This window comes from Thunnus albacares, chromosome 9 (genome assembly GCF_914725855.1).
Source record: "Thunnus albacares chromosome 9, fThuAlb1.1, whole genome shotgun sequence".
Classification (NCBI taxonomy): Eukaryota; Metazoa; Chordata; class Actinopteri; order Scombriformes; family Scombridae; genus Thunnus; species Thunnus albacares.
The window spans coordinates 13,403,521-13,421,176 of record NC_058114.1 but is presented as its reverse complement, the minus strand read 5'-3'; the positions used below and the strand labels follow the sequence as shown (position 1 = coordinate 13,421,176).

The window sequence follows — 17,656 nt, the reverse complement described above, 5'->3', positions numbered from 1 at the left end:
AAAATCTATTTCTTTGATGATCTCTGCATTTGACTTGAACTGATCTGTTCCAACACAAATTTTGGCTTCAAGTTCAAAAATTTTTTTTTTTTTTTATGAATTCGAAACAGAAGAATCTGTACACACCAAGAGGAATGTAGAGCAACACTGCAAGAAAAAAGAAGGTTTATCATTACCGTTGTCAGGACCATTTTGGCCGAACCATTTATCATTTTAATTAAATCATTCATTGAAGTAAAATAAAGTAGAACTGGAGTTGGGTTCAGACCAGCTGAGACCACAATATCAGTTCCATCTAAGACTAAAACAGTCAACAAATAGTAGAGATTAGAAAAAAAACAACAATTAGTCTCATGTTATTGCAAACAAGAATCTTTAATCCAAACAAACTTTGTGCTTCATCAAGCTCATATAAGCTCATAAGTGTTTCAAATGCCTCATCAGTCATAAAAATCACTCTGGAATAGACTTTTTATGAACAGAGCCGTAACTGAGAGCAGCTCACATAAAAAAACAGTTGTGATGATTCTCACCCAGTCATCCAAAATATGTTGAAATGTCCACATGCTCTTTTCTCTTCAGTGAAAACATGACTTTGAGTCACTGGTCAGTTTGAGTGCCGTGTTTGGATGAACTGAGGTGTAGATTTATCTGCAGGAGCTGTATACTATTCCTTTAACATCCAACTGACTAATTCACATATAGAAGGAGTGACTGATCTTGGAGGTGGGGGTTTCGTGAGAGATGGCAAGGAGAGAGGATTAGGAAAAGAGTGAGTTTATATTAGATGAGGAGAGGCTGGATGACAGTCAAAGGCACAAAGTAAAGGCTCAGTCTTGTCTTATTGTTTCTCTTAAGTAAAAACATCAGAGTCTAGTAGCTTTTTCCTCCTCATCAGTCCTCCGTCCCTGCAGGAGCCCTCTTCATAGAGCCTATCAGAGCGGCTCTCCACTTTCATTTAATAAATAATCCCTTTGGAGCTTTTAAGGGTCCTGTCCAGCCGTGGGGCCAAAAACATTGTAATCCCACTGCCTTCAGCTCTTAAACAGAGTCTGTTTCCCTGCATCAAGCTACTTGCAGCGAGACAAAGCAGCAAACATTCACAGCTGTCATACACGTCCCCAGTCTGCAGTGTTTTAAGTCTGTTGGAGGCTCACCGTGTCGTGCGATGTGAACTTGACGGTGGCAGGTAGCTGAGTGATGATGTTGGTGTTACGCATGAGCTCAGAGAACACATGGCTGTCCTTAGTGATTTCAGTATAAAACGGATTTCTTGTTGTTGAGGTGGAACTACTGCGAGAGCTGCTACCTCGCCTCGACAAACTGAGCAACCGGCGAAACAGGGACTTCCTGAGGAGGATGTAGATCCAGGGGTCGAGGATTGGGTTAACAGAGGCTATCCGGATGGCAGCCAGGTCAGCTTTGGAGTCAACTGTCAGTAAAAACCGGTTGGCAAACACACGGACCTTAAAGACAAAAACAAGCACATCAGATCTTCACACTGGAAATAAGAGATTTAAATCTGTGGTCAGATATCTACAGGCATCTGTCATAGATTTGTCTTTATATTGGAAACATTTAGTCTAATTCCTAAATCTCTTGTGAACAATGGTTAAAAACTACAGTATGAAACTCATAAAATGAAGATTATTTAAAAAAAAAACTGTCTCCACAAACTATCATAACATTGGAGAAAGCATATGAGATTAAAGTACAGCTAGGTCATAGCTTTAAAATTGATGTAAGGAAGCATTTGATCCCAATTTGTGATTGGCTGAGTTCAGTTCAAGGGGTTTTTGTTTGTTTTGTTTTGAGGTACTTGTACTTTGATTGAGTATTTCCTTTTTAAGTTATTTTATATTTCTACTCCATTACATTTCAGGGGCAAATATAACATTTACTCCACTGCATTTAACAACTGTAGCTGGTTACAGATTCAGATTTTACTGAGAAAACATGGAATCAGCTTATAAAATACGATGAATTGTTAAAAGATGAATGAGAAGCAAAAATGAGCTCGCCTGGACCAACTGCTTATACATTCATGTCTCAATAATAATAATCCAAATGTCATGTTTTTGTTTTTCATTTTGCTGATAATTGCCTACTTACTTTTACTTGGATATTTTCTATCTATCATAGTATTAAGACACCTGCCCAATTTCAGGATATAACAGGTTGTGTTTTTTAGGCTCTTGAAGACAAGCTTCTTGTGGTTCATGTGTTGCAGCTGCATCCGTGTGTAGGAAAAGAAACTGGACTGCATGCAACATAAACGACTAATGTAAACCAATTACTGTGTTATTAAAAACGCTGCACTTGACTCACCACTAGCGGGGCTGAGCAGGCCAGAACCACCGCGGAGGTCATCACCAGCACCGTCATCATCTGCGTCTCCGCGGCGGAGGACAGCGCCCTCCACCGCTCCCGGACGCTGGATCTGGCGACGGGCAGCTGCACGGTCCTCTGCCGCATCAGCAGCAGCGATCCGCACACCGCCAGGTTCAGCACGATGGTGCCCAGGATGAGCAGCACGCTGACGACGCCGTACAGGACGGTGTAGGTTGCGGCCACAGGCTTACCCGCCCTCCAGTTGATGAAGCACCAGGTTCTGGACGGCTGCAGCTCGCTCCCTGCCATGCCCATCATCGGGAGGCAGCAGAAGAAGATGTGACTGATATAAATGCATAAAAGAAACTTTTGCGCAAAGCGTCGGTCCACCCTCCACCGCTGGTAGGTGTAGGGGCAGCATATAGCCAGGTACCGCTCGGCAGCCATGGCGCATATGATGCTGAGTCCGGTTAAACCGAAAAACAGCAACAAAAAGGAGTCAAACTCGCAGAGATGTCTGTCAGTCAGCACATTCGGGTTTAGGTAGTTGGCTATGGTGAGCGGGCTGGCCAGACATGTGCCCAGCAGGTCCGTCACTGCCAGACCGCACACCAGAGTGAAGAAAGCTGAAGATTTCCTCTCCTGTCTTGATACTGAAAGAACGATTATCGCAATTATATTCCCAATAGCACCTCCAGCAAACATAAAAATCGGTAAAGCCATTCTGCTCTCAGTGGGACCCTGCGAGGGCTGAACCGGCGTCTCGTTTGTGGAAACAGGAACGTGCGTAAAGTTTATGCTTTCCATTGCCAAATACATCCACGGGCTGGCGTTTGTGAGCATTACTTTCTTTGGTCTGTTGTGGACTTCGGAGTTGATTTCGTCTTGAACCTGCTGGAGAGTATGCGTACTTAGTGGAGTAATATTTTCTATAAGTATCATCCCTCTGCTTCCCAGTAATCCCAGATGTAGTGAACCACAGAGGTCGATACGCACAGCTGAGCTGTGAGGCGGGTTGTCTCTATATACAGTAGTGGACCTCCCAGCAGCCTGGCAGGATGGATGCTCTGAGCGATAGACATACAGGAAAATCGACCCTTTTTTTCTCTTTCGTGCATTTCCGCTCCATGTCTCATCTGTCAGTGTTGGCGTCATCACACCGCTGCGTAATGTTTGTGGTGGCCCGTCAGGAGGTCAAATTCACTGGCTGGTGAGTAAAGATAGAAGACAAATAGAAGATGCTTCAGCAGACTTCTCACCCAGTTATTAGACGGTTTGTGGCAAATGAAATACTAATAGCAACTCAGCTCACTAGACTTTTGAGCCTTGATGGAGACTTTCTCTAATAAGGAACTAACTAACTAATAGCTTTATTAATTCATATTTTACTGAAGCTTTATTGATCAGTAAAAGGCCATTAATAACGACAAGTGTTTCCCAGGTCAGAAAATCTAACTTTCTGGAAAATGACTGCAGAGGATCTGGACCAAAATCCATTTATTACAACCCAAAAGTTGTTCCTATTAATGGTCTACAACTGATATATAACACATGAATAAATTATTCATTAGCCATTAATAAAGCTATTCCTGACAAACCATTAATAAAGGATACCTCTTTAAAAAGTAGTAACAAAACTAATCAAATTATAATGAATAATGTGAACTGTACATAATTATTTATTGCAAAATGTACACTTTCATCATGCTATAAACAAGGTTTATTACTGTATATTTTTGGAGATGAAAGTCTTTCATTCAACAACTGTGTTACTCTACTCGTTGTAAGGTGCTGTGTTGTTGGTGCTTGTGAATCTTGCAACACTTGTGGTTTCATTGAGCCAGTACGGATTAGGGGGGATTTTGTTTCTTGCTCAAAGAAATTTCATTGATGTGGATTCTTGCTGTCAAAGCCTCAGAAGTAGATATTTATTTACACCTCCTCTTCCTCCACAGCTGAGTTCATGCAGTTTTTAATCAATTCTAAAGTTTGTGATCAATTATTCTTTTCAGCGATGCACAAAACTCAGTTGAAGTTGTCCAATAAGTAACTGAATGGTTTGTTTTAATCCCTGAAAATCATCAATAAGTATAATATAATAAATATAGTATAATAGTATAAATATAGTATGTAAGTATAGTATAATAAATATCACTGTTTACAAACCAATAGCACTGACCCAACAGGACTGTCATTTTAATATATTTGAACAAACTGGTAAGGAGGGAGTCCATGCAAGAGTATTCTTAAGACAAATTTAATTTATTATAACTAAAGCCAGTACAAAGCAAACAATAAGGTTTTTAGAACAAGGTGTAAAACCAAAAAGAAGCAGATGCAGATTGGATGTCAGCAGGAGGAAGGAAGGGAAAGAGTGACCACATGGACCAGCTTTTATAGCCTGGCAGGCACAGTTGGATTAAATCACCCGACAACTCTCCACTGTCAGCTTATTGCCAGGGCGGCCTCCCAGACAGTGGGAGGGATGTAACAATACATATTTAAAATAGACGTGTAACAAGCTAATTGTTAAGACACATGCATCAAATTGAGCATGTGTGTTTGAATTGGATAAAGTGAATCAAATCAAGGAATCTAATAGGTCTCTCTTTTCTTGTGAGTGTCTCTTAAAACTGCAAACCATCACATCATCTGTGGCAGTTACCAGGAATATGAGTCTCATATTTCACATGTAGTTTAAAGGTCTAGTGTGCAGGATTAGTGGCATCTGGTGGTGAGGTTGCAGATTGCAACCAACTGAATCCTCATCTCCTCACCCTCCCCTTCCAAGTGTGTAGAAGAACCTTGGGTGGCCGTGAAACTCATGAAAAACACGAAAAGCCCTCTCTAGAGCCAGTGTTTGGTTTGTCAGTTCTGAGCTACTGTAGAGACATGGAGGTGCAACACAGGCGGGCTCTGTGGAAGAGGACCTGCTCTCTATGTAGATATAAAGGGCTCATTCTAAAGTAACAAAAACATAATGATTCTTCGTTTCAGGTGATTACACACTAATTAAAACATAATTATAATTATCATTATCATTTTCCATTTCTGCCAAGTCCGCTTCACTAGATGCCACTAAATTCTATACAGTGGTCCTTTAATTCATTCCAGTGTCTGTGACAGTGGAAATGGGGATTTTGTCAGCAATGTTGGCACATAAAACTGGAATAAAAACAGCATGGACTGCAGCTAAAACTCCAAATCTAAAATAAATGAACAAGGAGTTTACTCAGAAATTTTTCATTACCTGTTTTTGAAAATTCAAGTCTCCCTGTTTAGCATTTATAAGCAGTAAACAAACATTTAATAAATGGTTTACAACACACTATATAATGTAGTTATAAGCAGATAAAAGGACATTATGTATAGTATTTGCCTGCAATTATAATTTCTCTTATGAGATATATTTTATGTTATTACAACTGTGTTTTACTATATTGTTGTATTTAATATTTGTATTCTGCTTACAAATATTAAATATGATAGGTTAATGGTGTCTGCAGATAACAAAAGCTGGAAAAAAGAGATATAACACAGCAGTCTTCAAATGTGTTGTGGGCGATATTTTCCCATTGACAAACGCCTGTGTCCAAAGTGCAGCAGAAAGCTTTGTCCTAAACAGAGATGACTGTAAATGGTTGTGAGGAACAACAGAGAGCTGATGGACAGCAAGAACACACGGGACGTCAGTGCACTTAGTCTGCTCCAACTCTCTAGCCATCACACATTAATTACAGTGTGACTTATGTTTACAGTGAGGAGCTGCGGCGAGGGGTCTCTGTCTGCAGCCGACCTTAAAAGACAAAACACAACACCCCTCCGAGAGGTAAACCGCTGCTCGTCTCTGCTGTGGGGAGCTGGCAGACTCTAAAAACAACAAACCACTTAAGTGATGCCAAGGCTCGGAAAGTCCAATCCCGACTGGAATGTCCTCAAGTCCACAGTGAATCATGGGATGTACAAGCCATCCTTGCACGGTTTATAGTTTTCTTTAATGTCGTAAAGGTATTTTATGTATTGCAACTGCACTTAAAATGTATCATCTCAATCTGAGATCTCTGCAGTGGGCTAGAGCTACAAAAGTGTACGTAGATTTTACTGTATGACTAAGCTGCAAAACAGAACGTTTCTAATTATACCACTGAAAAAGGTCATTATAAAGGTATTTGTCTGTCTATAAACCTATCTCTTACGCTTGACAAATGAGCCAACTATTCTCAAAACAATGAAAACACTAAGGACATATTTATTTTATCTGGTTTCATATAACATCATTTCATTTACTTCCAGGAAAATACTGAATCTTGAGTGATTGCTTCAGCTCTACTCCCACTTTGGTGACGTCAAACAAAAATATACTGAGGGTACACTGTAATCCATTGCTAAAGACGCTCAGTCATGTGACCAGGGCTGCAGGTAAAGATGCTTTTCATTATCTAGTAGTTGTTTAGTCTGAAAAATGTCAGAAGGTAGTGCGGAATTTCCATCAGAGTTTCCCACAGCCCATGGTGACTTCAAATGGTCTGTTTTTGTCCAATCAGCAATCCAAGATCCAAAGGTATTAAAAGGCCACCTGCAGTCAGAATTCAGCAGCTTTGGCTTATTTTGGTCTCTAATCCAGGATCCCATTTCACCACATTTCGTACCAAATTGCAACATGAGATCATTTCCTTTCGCAATAATTTTTAACACATTTAACTATATGTTACATGTACTGACTGTGCTCCTTTCAATCGAACATCTCAAAATGGATTTAAAGTGATTTAAAAGAAAAGTTGGAACCAGCAAATGGTTGGTCTTTTTTTGCTTGATAAATTACCTAAACACCATATGGTGTTTTTTGTGAAAAGGCTACTTCCCTCCCATTTCACTGTTCCCTAACATTAACAGCAGAGCTGGAAAGTGACTAAGTACATTTACTTAAGTACTACACTTAAGTAAATTTTGATGTACTTGTACTTTACTTGAGTATTTCACACTCCACCACATTTCAGAGGGAAATATTGTAATTTCTACTCCACTACATTTTTTTGACAGCTTTAGTTACTTTTCAGATGAACATTTGACACATTATTAAAGATGAAACCAGTGGTTTCCAACCTTTTTGGCTTTTGACGTCTTACTAAAAGCAGTGTGTAGTCGGGGTCCCATTTCAGATGTCTATGAGTTGTTCACAGCTCCACCAAATAGTGATTTTTCCATCTAAACTTCTCACATGGTTTCATTTCAAAAGATGTTCAATGATTCAATATTTCACAAAAAAAAAACAAAGATTAGAGTAAAAATCCAAAAACTGAAAACAGATTTGTATATCAGAACTTTGTTCACAAATGGAGACAAGATGTGTGTTAGATATCAACAATACAGAACAAAACAGAGATCAGAAACCTTCAGTCGCTGCAGAATAACAGAAATACAACTATACAACTATTACCCCATGGCTGCAGAGAAGAAACAATGTTTAAAAATACATAAACATATAAAATATCACTAAGCTATTATCACATTCTCCCTGGTAAAATACTCTCTGGCATTTCAAAACACACAAAACAAAAACAAAACTTGTGACCACAGTAGCATGAAAATAAATTCCTCCATGACCACACTGACGGACCATCTATCAATTAAACACTGTAATGATTGTGTTGCCCAAAAGAATAGTTGATGATTTGCGCACGTCAAACAGGCTAGAAAATGACATACAGGTCAGCGTTACAATCCTCTTATGTGGTTTTTGTTCTGTTTAGCAGCAGTCGCAGTTGTGTGACTCAGAATGTGAGAACGGAAGTCCAATCACAACTGAGTTATTTCAGACATGTTTGGCTTCATTAACCAAATCATAGAAACAAAAATGGAAATAAATAAATCCCATAAGATATTTTTGTTTTTTTCCACACACAGATTGTTGGGTTTTTTTGGAGTAAAAGGAGTGAAAGGAGTGAAAGGAACTAAGGGACTTTTGAGACGAGGGAAATAGAACTCTGCCCTTTCCGGGATGTGAGTCAAGATGATGTGATCAAAATAACGAGGAAATCCAAAATCCAGTGGGGAGTTACACAAGCTGGTAAGTCAGAGGTTAGTAACAGCTGTAAAAGAGCCCACTCAACTATATATATATATATATATATATATATATATATAGTTGTGTTTTTTATATATATACACACACACACATATGAGCATAGGATTCATGTTTAAGGGCAGATTTCTACAGTGCAGATTATTAATTATTTTCTAAAAGTTCAAATCTCTCGCCACATATGATCTTATCAAGGCAATACCATGAAAAGTGTAGGAGGACAAACTGAAGAGCAACTCATAGCAACCATGTATGAACTAATGTACCAGTGCAAGTCGATTTCCTGCAGACAGGAGGTCAGTTTGTCTCCTGAGGCTAAAAGTAAAATTATTACTGTAAGACTGATTCCCACCGCATTTTTTAATGTGAGCCAATATATTTAGCAGATTACTGATATGAGAGTAGATTGTAAGGAGAAATAGTTATTATTAAAGGGAAAATGTTGTAATAAATTATTTCAATTAGATATATTAAAATGTATTTTTGTGGTAATCAAAAGTGCAGCTGGCGCATAAAGAAAAACACAAAAACAGTCAAATTCTTTCCTTGGGTGTTAATGATAGTTGGAAAAAATCAAAAATATGAAAGCTGAAACCAATTTCCTTAATTATCCTCTAAATCATCTGTGTGGGACTGAGTTTAACTTTCATCCACATCCTGCAGATTAGCTTTGGTTCAGATGAACCTCTGCATGTTTTTAGCCCCATCTGTGACCTCAGCACTCTGTACATTACTTCAGTCACATAGCAGTCCCTATAAACACTTAAATAAGAAAGTCTTTTTTCTCTTCTTCTCTCTTGTGTGGTGTAAAAGATAGTTTATGATGTATTTTATGTTTCGTATTAAACTGAGGAAAATCTGAAACAAAACTCTGAATAGTTTTCTTCATGATTTCACGGTTGTCAACTGTCTGCCCAGAGTGTTTGCCCAGGGCTGAACCAATGTTTACAACAACCAACTGAGTCACAGATTAATATAAGGAGTGTTGCAGTCACAAATGAGGTGTTTTCACAAAGCCATCAGGTTCACTTTAAAAAAAAAAAAGTTCTCTATAGATTTAGTATTGCACTCCTGTGGCATTGCCAGTGCAACCAATGCAGCAGAGCCAGAGATACTGTGTTTTTTATTCAGTTCAGTCCAGACTTCACACAGCTTCCTCTGGAGCCACAAAAATACTTGATACAACTGTTTTCACTCACCCAAGACCTGTTATCACATTTTGATGTGTAAACTCAGTGGAGTGCTCCTAACATGCAACTGTTTTAAATAGTTTAGTGGAGCCCATTCTAAACTGCAGCTAAGCCAAGTTATAGTCAGATAGATATAGTCACAGCGAACCATTAACCTCTAGTACAATGTGCTGCAATATTTCATCTCATTTTGCAGCATAAACAAACAATAACATGCCTAAATATTACTGATGAGTTGTTTTGGACAAAAACAACTATGACATGTAGCTACACTACCATCATCCAATCTTTAATTAAAGGAAGAATACACAGCACATTATCAGCTGATAATTAAGGGTGGACCAACTACTGTATTTTAACTGACTGACTGCAGCCCAGGTTTAATTTAATTGATCAATCAGATAAAGTTATGATTCAGAGCAGGTCATGTTAAAGATTTTTAAAGTCTGGGTACTAGTCCCTCGAGGTGTATGGATTACCAGAAAGTAGACGAAGGGGAAGATGCTCAAATATCTTGTCTTCCTGTAACATGCAGGTATTATGTCAAACAGGTCATTTAAATTTGACGTTAGGGGATTTAGCCTTCGCTCTTATCCTTACCGTATTCTCTTACCCTTCACATACGAGAATAATTTGCAATTTCTTTGCAATTCATGCTCCGAGCTGCGTGGAAGTTAGAAAGGAGCTTTCATTTTTTTAAAAAACAGCATGAGATTAGAGAGCGATGTAGGGGAAGAGGGTCACTGAGAACGAGAAGCAGCAACATTTCTCAAAAGTGTGATATTTCAGGTTCCAGATTCAGCTGAAACGAGAGCAGACTTCCCCTTTTTTTTTACAAACAGTGCCAAGAAATTCACACTCGAGGGATACAGCATTGTTTGTTTTGGTGCTCCATGCATATACATCAGTACCCTGACAGGCCTTGACTGATTGCGTCAAATTCTTTGGAGACCCATTAATATTTGAGAATTGATAACAGACTCAGTGTGTTTTTGCTGCAATAAAATATAAACAGCACTCCAATTTGGCTGCCGAGTTTTCACCCTCTGGTAAACTGAACAACTTCTAAACTGATGACTTCACACATTTTCAAAAATGAATCATGTATTTCTTCACAGTTACATCTGTTTATTGCAGCTGGAATTTGAGGATAATGTGTGACCTATTTAAACCAGTTCACAGTGACCTCCAGGGATCTCAAGGAAACTCCTTTTATCATGTTTCACTCTCTCTTAAATGCTCTTAATTACCTTTGTTGTGTTAACAGCAGTGTGAGTTATGGATAAGGCCATAAACCAGTATGATGTGAATGAACTTATAAATTATTAGAGCTTCAGAATTTCCCTATTTAAAGCTGGAGTGCAGGACTTTGGTCTCCCCCGTCTGGCAGTGAGAGTAATTACAAAAACACTGTCAACACATGCTTACAACATAGGCTCCACTGTAGCCTACTGCGTCGCTACTGGTTATAAAACCATGCATGAATAAATTGTTTTGAGTGTCACACAACCCTTGTGAAATGACTCATTTCACTATCAGAATTTGATCTATTCAGTCCAATGACATTTGGAACGTCTGAAGAGCTGCACAATTAAATTCTTTTATCCCCATTCAAGTTAACAGAGAGCTAACTGGAAGTTAGCCAGCTCAAGTCTCTAGTCGATCGCTCTGCCCATAGAGCATGCACAGTATGCATTCATCCAGCCAGCGTGGAAATGTGAAACCCGATTGTCTGACAGTCATAGGTTTAATAAGCATTGTGCAAACTCATTTGGCAAAGGCTTGAATTTAATGGATGTTCACATGAGTGCAAGAGCTCCATCTACACATGGACTTCCATCAAAAGTGAATTATTTGTTCTATCATAGTCTGTTTATTTTTACTACTGGTGCAAAAAAGATTTTACTCTGCCACCTTATTTCTGCTTTTTGATTGTATATGATTAAACAGCACAGGAAAGAGATGCTCGTTGTTCCAAACATCAACACTTGTTCCAGCTTCCCACGGTTGTATATGTACTGATGTATTGAGCTGTGGTTCAGGAGGTAGAGCGGGTCGTCCACTAATCAGTAGTTCGGCGGTTCGATTCCCAGCTCCTCCAGTCCACATGTTGATGTGTCCTTGGGCAAGATACTTAACCCCAAATTGCTCCTGATGGCTGTGCCATCAGTGTATGAATGTGTGTGAATGGTTAGTTTCCTCTGATGGGCAGGTTGGGACCTTGCATGGTAGCCCCTGTACCCATTCAGTGTATGAATGTGTGTGAATGTGATTCGTAGTGTACAAGTGCTTTGAGTGGTCGGAAGACTAGAAAGGTGCTATACAAGTACAGTCCATTTATATGTCTTATTTTCTCCAAAACAATCAAAGGTATGGCAGTTTTATTTAATGTGCACTTATTTCTCTGTAGGGATGGAGGACAGAGGACAGGATGAAGGACTGTTACTGATCGATGTCTAAACTTTCTTCTTTCTTTCTTTCTAAACTTCACACAGTATTGTGATGTCTTGAATATTATTTATTTTATTGACCTTTTATATTTGTTTCCAGTGAGATATTGTTGAGTTGATATAGTGACTTTGCTGTTGTAACATTACTGTTGCTGCTCTAGAAACAATTAGTTATATTTAAAATATAAATAAATTCTAATCCTGTTCCTGTCATGGTTCTGTCATTGAATCTAGATACTCTTGTGAGTCTGTCTTTGAATTCCTTGGTTGTCATTATCCTCCAGATGCCATCAGACTTTTTCTGTTTTGTGAATATTGGACTGTTTGGGAGAGGGCTTATTTTGAGTTGGACTTCTTGAACTATCCGATGTGTATTGCTTCGGTTGCCTTTTGGTCATGTGGTTTTGCTCATTGATATGCTGGGTTGTACTAGGAGTGTTGTGTTTTCTGGGTATTGGTTTTCTGTTGCTCTGTGTTTCCCTTGTGTGTTCCTTCACTCCTCCTGTGTTCATGTGCTCCTCCTCTCACCTGCCCTGCATTGCCCTACTCTGTGTCTTCTCCACACCTGCCCTGTATCAGTCTCGTCAGCCCTGCCCTGCTCCCTGTGTTTCCCTGCTTTGTCAGATATGTTGTCTGGAATAAAGAGTATTCTTGAGTACCTGCTGCCTCCAGTGCTCTGCATTTATATCCACCTCCTGCTACTTCCATGACAGTTCTGAATTTATTCTTTTTAAAAAAGTAATATATTTGAAAAAGCAATTATTTGTTAATGAAAAAGAACTGATAAGGAGTATCGACAGGAGTAGTGATTGTCAGTGTGCAGTCATGTATGTTAATATGAAAGTGACAAGAATTTTAACTTTTTTCTTTTAATGCCTGATGTAGATTGTCGTAGATAAAGATAATAAGTACAGATATTTGTGTTTTTATTATATAATTGGATAGTTAAAATAAGTAGACCTACAAGTTTTTTGTTAAGTAGTAAGGAGAGAAATAAGACCCTTTCATCATTAGTAGCATACTTTTTGAAGCTAAAATGTTTTATTTCATACTTTTCATGCATAAATAGGTTATAGGGAGGGATATCGGAGGGATAAAAATCATGACCAGAATGCACCAAATTGTTGCAGTATCAGAATCAGTATCAAGTCTGTTGGATCTTCAAAGAATTTGACTGCAGCTGCCAGAGCCTCTCGGGGAACTTGTGGAAATGCATGAGAACAAACAAACGATTCTGTAGCCCTCTAGAGCTGCAAGGGGAGAAGCCTGTGATCATATCACACTTTTAAGAAATTTTGTCTCTCTGCCTTTTCCAGGCTCTAATCTCACGCTGTTCTACGAAGCTCATATTTCTTTCAGCTTCTTTATGAGCCACAGATATTTCATTTTGTTTGATGAAAGCAAGTTTTGTAAAGTAAGCTCTTTGACCATATAAAAGTATTCATAGAGGAATTGCAAATTATTCTCATATGTGATAAGACAATAAGGTAAAGATAAGAGCAAAGGCTCTCACTGTGGTGGTTTGGCTGCATTTCCCAAAGATGATATGTAAACAAACACTGGGGGCGGTACCGTGATTTCATTTTTCCAGTGGATTTCTGTTGAAGCCATCTGAGTTATTGTAACATAGTCAGGGCCATTTCCCTTCTCAAGTGCCTTTCAGCTGAAGTTTGACACAGTGATCGTTCAGGAAATAGGCATTATCATATATATGATGACCTGGAACTTTACTTGAACTAATAGATTGTATATAATCTAGCAACCCCATCAGGCTGTCATACACAGAAAACAAAATTACTGGATCTTTACCACTACAGAGATTACACATTGGCCATTTTGGGACTTTTCCTACTCAGCTTGTCAGGCTCTACATGATCAAACCTCTACTGAGGTGTTTTTGCACCACGGTAAAACTGAAATTTCACTTTGCATTTACTTCCTGTCACAAATTCATCTCACCTTGTTTACTTTGAATCCAAACAGAAATTTGACCTTCATAACAGAGACTCTCTAGCCTGATTCCAGACCCCTGAATCTCTCTCAATATTAAAAATTAAATGAATAAAGAAATGAAAACAAAATGGTAATTCAATCTGATTATAAGGCAATATCACGCCAACGTGACAGAGAGTGTGAGTTTGACATCTCATTTTGATTGATTGTGTTCCCATTTGTATAACTGTATACTCTACTTTACATATTTTCAGATTCAAATATTGTATTTTCAAAACTTTCTAAAAAAGGTGTATCGTCAATTTGCAGGATGCTATATTTGTTCCTCCTGCTTTTCACTACAGCATTCAAGTCAGTGTCATGTGACCACTTTTAGACAGACTGCAGCATCAACTTCATTTCATCAGTCTCACTGTTGGATGATATGTTCATGCTCACAATGGCTGCTGATAAGAATTAGGTCATCACTTTCAGAGGCATCCTGTGATAACATGTTGTGTTGGTCAAGAGGATATTTTGACTAGTCAGTGGTGTGCGATGAGTCACCGAAGTCGTTCAAATTCTCTGGGGACCATTTGTCACAGTTTGTTACAAAGTGTTTGACCAACAAACGGGGCCAATGTTTGAATCTTTAAAACCTCCCTAAAATGTAGTCAAAACAAATTAAATTAAGAGAAAAAACTCTACGACTCAAGTGGAAAGCTAGTTTTGTGCACAAACGGGACAGTTCTGTCACCAAGCTGCACTTTATGTTATCACAGATAAAACTTTTTCATATAGCCCTTTTCCTCACTCTCACTCTGTTTTGTCCTTCCTTTGAGGAAAAAATACCCCCAAAAATTCACAAAAAAAGGACTTGACTGTGCCAAGAGGAAGAACATAACAACTATTTTAGGGAGTCTTTATCTTTGCACAAATATGAACTATTCCTGCATTTTGTTTTGAATTTAAACAAGACTTGCTTCAGGGGGACACAACCATGTGTCCACAGCATTGACTGTACTCTGACTATCCTGCCTGTAAATTTAAACTTTAAATGGCACCTATGTTAGTCTTGCTGAGTCATATTTAGGAATTTGGCTTGACAGCAGACTTTCATTCAAGATTCATATTCAACATTTTACTCAAAAATTAAAAAACAAACTGGGCTTCTTGTATAGAATCAAATGATGCCTGTCTTCTTCCAATCGTAAAGCTATTGTGCAGCCAACCTTCATGTCCTTGACTATGGAGATATCCTGTATTGTCATGCTGCCCCACCAACACTTCAGCAGAAACGCTGTGTATCACAGTGTATTATGCTTTATCACAAATGACGAATTTTGTACTCATCATTGTTCTCTGTATCACATAGTTGGTTGGGCTTCCTTACAGTCAAGAGGAAAAAACCATTGTACTTGTATTTTTTTGTTTTGCCATTAATTAGAGCAAATGGAGAAGCTTCAGTGCCAGTGCGTGATGTATCTCAGGCTGAGAGAGGACCATTGCTAACCCTAACCCTAACCATTTATGGCTAATGTCATTTAACTTTGACAATATAATTTCATATTTAAATAACCCTAACCTTACTTTATTATTAAAAAAATGTCTTGTCATTAATCAGAATGAGTGCTGGACAGGTTTTTTAACCAGCAGGACACACGGTCTGATTTTCGGCTGAGCATGGTAGCAATGCTGCTGGGCCTTCTCAACCTGGAACAGAGACACAGATGGGATGCCACAATTGAGAGCCTGGTGTTTCTCTTCTGCCTGGCAAGTGGGGCATCATACAAGGTGGTCTCCAGAGTGTTTGGAATACCTTGTTCCACTGTCTACCGCATCGTCCATAGAGTCACTGAGGAGGTGGTGGTCATTCACCACATGGTCATCCACCTCCTGAAGACCCAGGAAGACCTGGAAGCAGTATCCCGTGGGTTTGCAGGGCTAGCAAGACACAGAGCCTTCATGAAAGCAGCTAGAGGAATCAATGGCTGTCATGTCCACATCAAGCTCCCGAGTGGCCCTGATGGTCAGTGCTACAGGAACAGGAAATTGTGCCCTTCAATCATCCTGCAGGCTGTTTGTGATCATCAGGGCCACTTCCATGACACCTACGTGGACTGGCCTGGGTCAGTCGATGACACAAGAGTGCTCTGCCACAGCCTACTGTACAGGAGTTCACTCTATCATCTTCCAGGGCACTTGATCCTCACAGATGGATGGTACCCATGCCTCCAACACCCACTCCCCCTCATTCCCTACAAGAGGCAAGTACAAGGTGGTTGAGCCCAAGGCTTCAACGCTCCAATATAGAACATGCTTTTAGGATGATGAAGACCAGGTTCCAGGCCATCTTCCTGCAAGTACTGGAGGTGCAGCACACCTTTGTATAAGTAATCACTCAACAGGATTTTTTAGAATACAGAACAAGAGTAAATCAAACAGGATGAATTATTTTTTCAGGAGGAATAATTTCTTTTTTTCCCATTTTCCCCATTTCAGGTCATAACAGCATGCACCCTCCTCCATAACATCAGCAATGGGGCTGGTGACATTGTGGCCCAGAAGGATGAACCTGAGGAGGATGTGGCAGAGGATGAGGGGGAGAATGGTTTGGAGACAGTTCCTGGTGTGACCAGATGTCTGCAGAGGTGTTTTCCCTCAAAGAGGTACCACGACTATTTTTAACAGGCAAGTAAAAGAACTGTAAAGCACAGCTGTAGAGTACAGCTGAGGCTGCAATGTCATTTGTTTTTTAAGGTATTCAGTCATAAACCAACATATTGATGAATAATGGATTTAGAAGTCAGGGGATCACCAATTTTACATTTGATTTGATTTATTTTTAATATTGTGTCATGCATTTACAAATGCCCAGCCTCTATGGCTTTACATGACATCATTAAACAAAAAAGATCCTGCATCCCATATGATTTACAATACCTCTATTAAACAAAGAAACCATCCTGTCTTTTTTCCAGGCTTCAGAAACAAAATTTGCCATCTTAAAGACACTAAAATTAAACATCCCTTCCATCTTTCTTCATCAGTGCTCTAAAATATTCTTGAATTTCAATCATACGTTTCACTTAATATTGGTGTTCTTAAATTCTCATAAGAGGGACTGTACAAAAGAAAATGTAATTCATTCTCAACGTCTCCCAGTTCACACAGCTCACACAACCTGCCCTCCTCCTACATGTTTTTAAACCTGCCAACTTCTGGAGCCACTGGGAGGGTATCTGTTCTCAACTGGGCGACTAATGATCTTTGACTTCTTGATGAATGTGATTTAACATAAGGTTCAGTACCATAGGAGTGCTTAATTTAAATATGTAATTTTGGTTTTAATAGAATATCTTTTAACCATTTTTCTTTACTTAGTGAGTAGCTGCATCCTAATTGTATCAATGTTGCACCTTAGATTATTTCTAAAGATATATTGTAGCCCACGTACCTTCATATTGAGCTCTGTAGTCCATTGTGCTATTTACTCCAAAAACAAACTTTTTTAGTTATCTTGTCGTCTTCAATATCAACCAAACGATTCCACAGTTTTATCATTTTCCATTTTCATTTCACTGATTCAGGTATTACCAATTTCTTCTTGAACAGCCAAGAGACGAAAAAACTTGTATACACCGAGAAAACATCTTATGGCTCTGTTCTTA

The 17,656-nt window shown here is 39.0% G+C and overlaps 2 protein-coding genes across 3 annotated transcripts; one reads left to right on the top strand and one right to left on the bottom strand.

Moving 5' to 3' along the window:
- Positions 1–898: 898 nt before the first annotated feature.
- LOC122988927 (prostaglandin E2 receptor EP4 subtype-like) lies at positions 899–3,605 on the bottom strand. Its single transcript, XM_044361603.1, has 2 exons — positions 2,329–3,605; positions 899–1,466 (listed from the first exon to the last, which is right to left on the bottom strand). The coding sequence occupies exons 1-2, from the start codon at positions 3,484–3,486 to the stop codon at positions 1,137–1,139; spliced, it is 1,488 nt and encodes a 495-aa protein (XP_044217538.1). The 5' UTR covers positions 3,487–3,605; the 3' UTR covers positions 899–1,136.
- Positions 3,606–6,048: 2,443 nt separating this feature from the next.
- LOC122989208 (putative nuclease HARBI1) lies at positions 6,049–16,670 on the top strand. Of its 2 annotated transcripts, XR_006404979.1 has the most exons (4): positions 6,049–6,750; positions 8,236–8,398; positions 15,610–16,357; positions 16,488–16,670. XR_006404979.1 is itself a non-coding variant. In XM_044361932.1 (2 exons), exon 1 carries the CDS (start codon positions 15,669–15,671, stop codon positions 16,269–16,271), a length of 603 nt encoding a protein of 200 aa, XP_044217867.1. In that variant the 5' UTR covers positions 15,572–15,668; the 3' UTR covers positions 16,272–16,357; positions 16,488–16,670. The 2 variants fall into 2 exon arrangements, 1 of the variants encoding a protein (XP_044217867.1); XM_044361932.1 differs by lacking the exons at positions 6,049–6,750; positions 8,236–8,398 and having other exon boundaries at positions 15,572–16,357.
- The last annotated feature ends 986 nt before the right edge of the window (positions 16,671–17,656 follow it).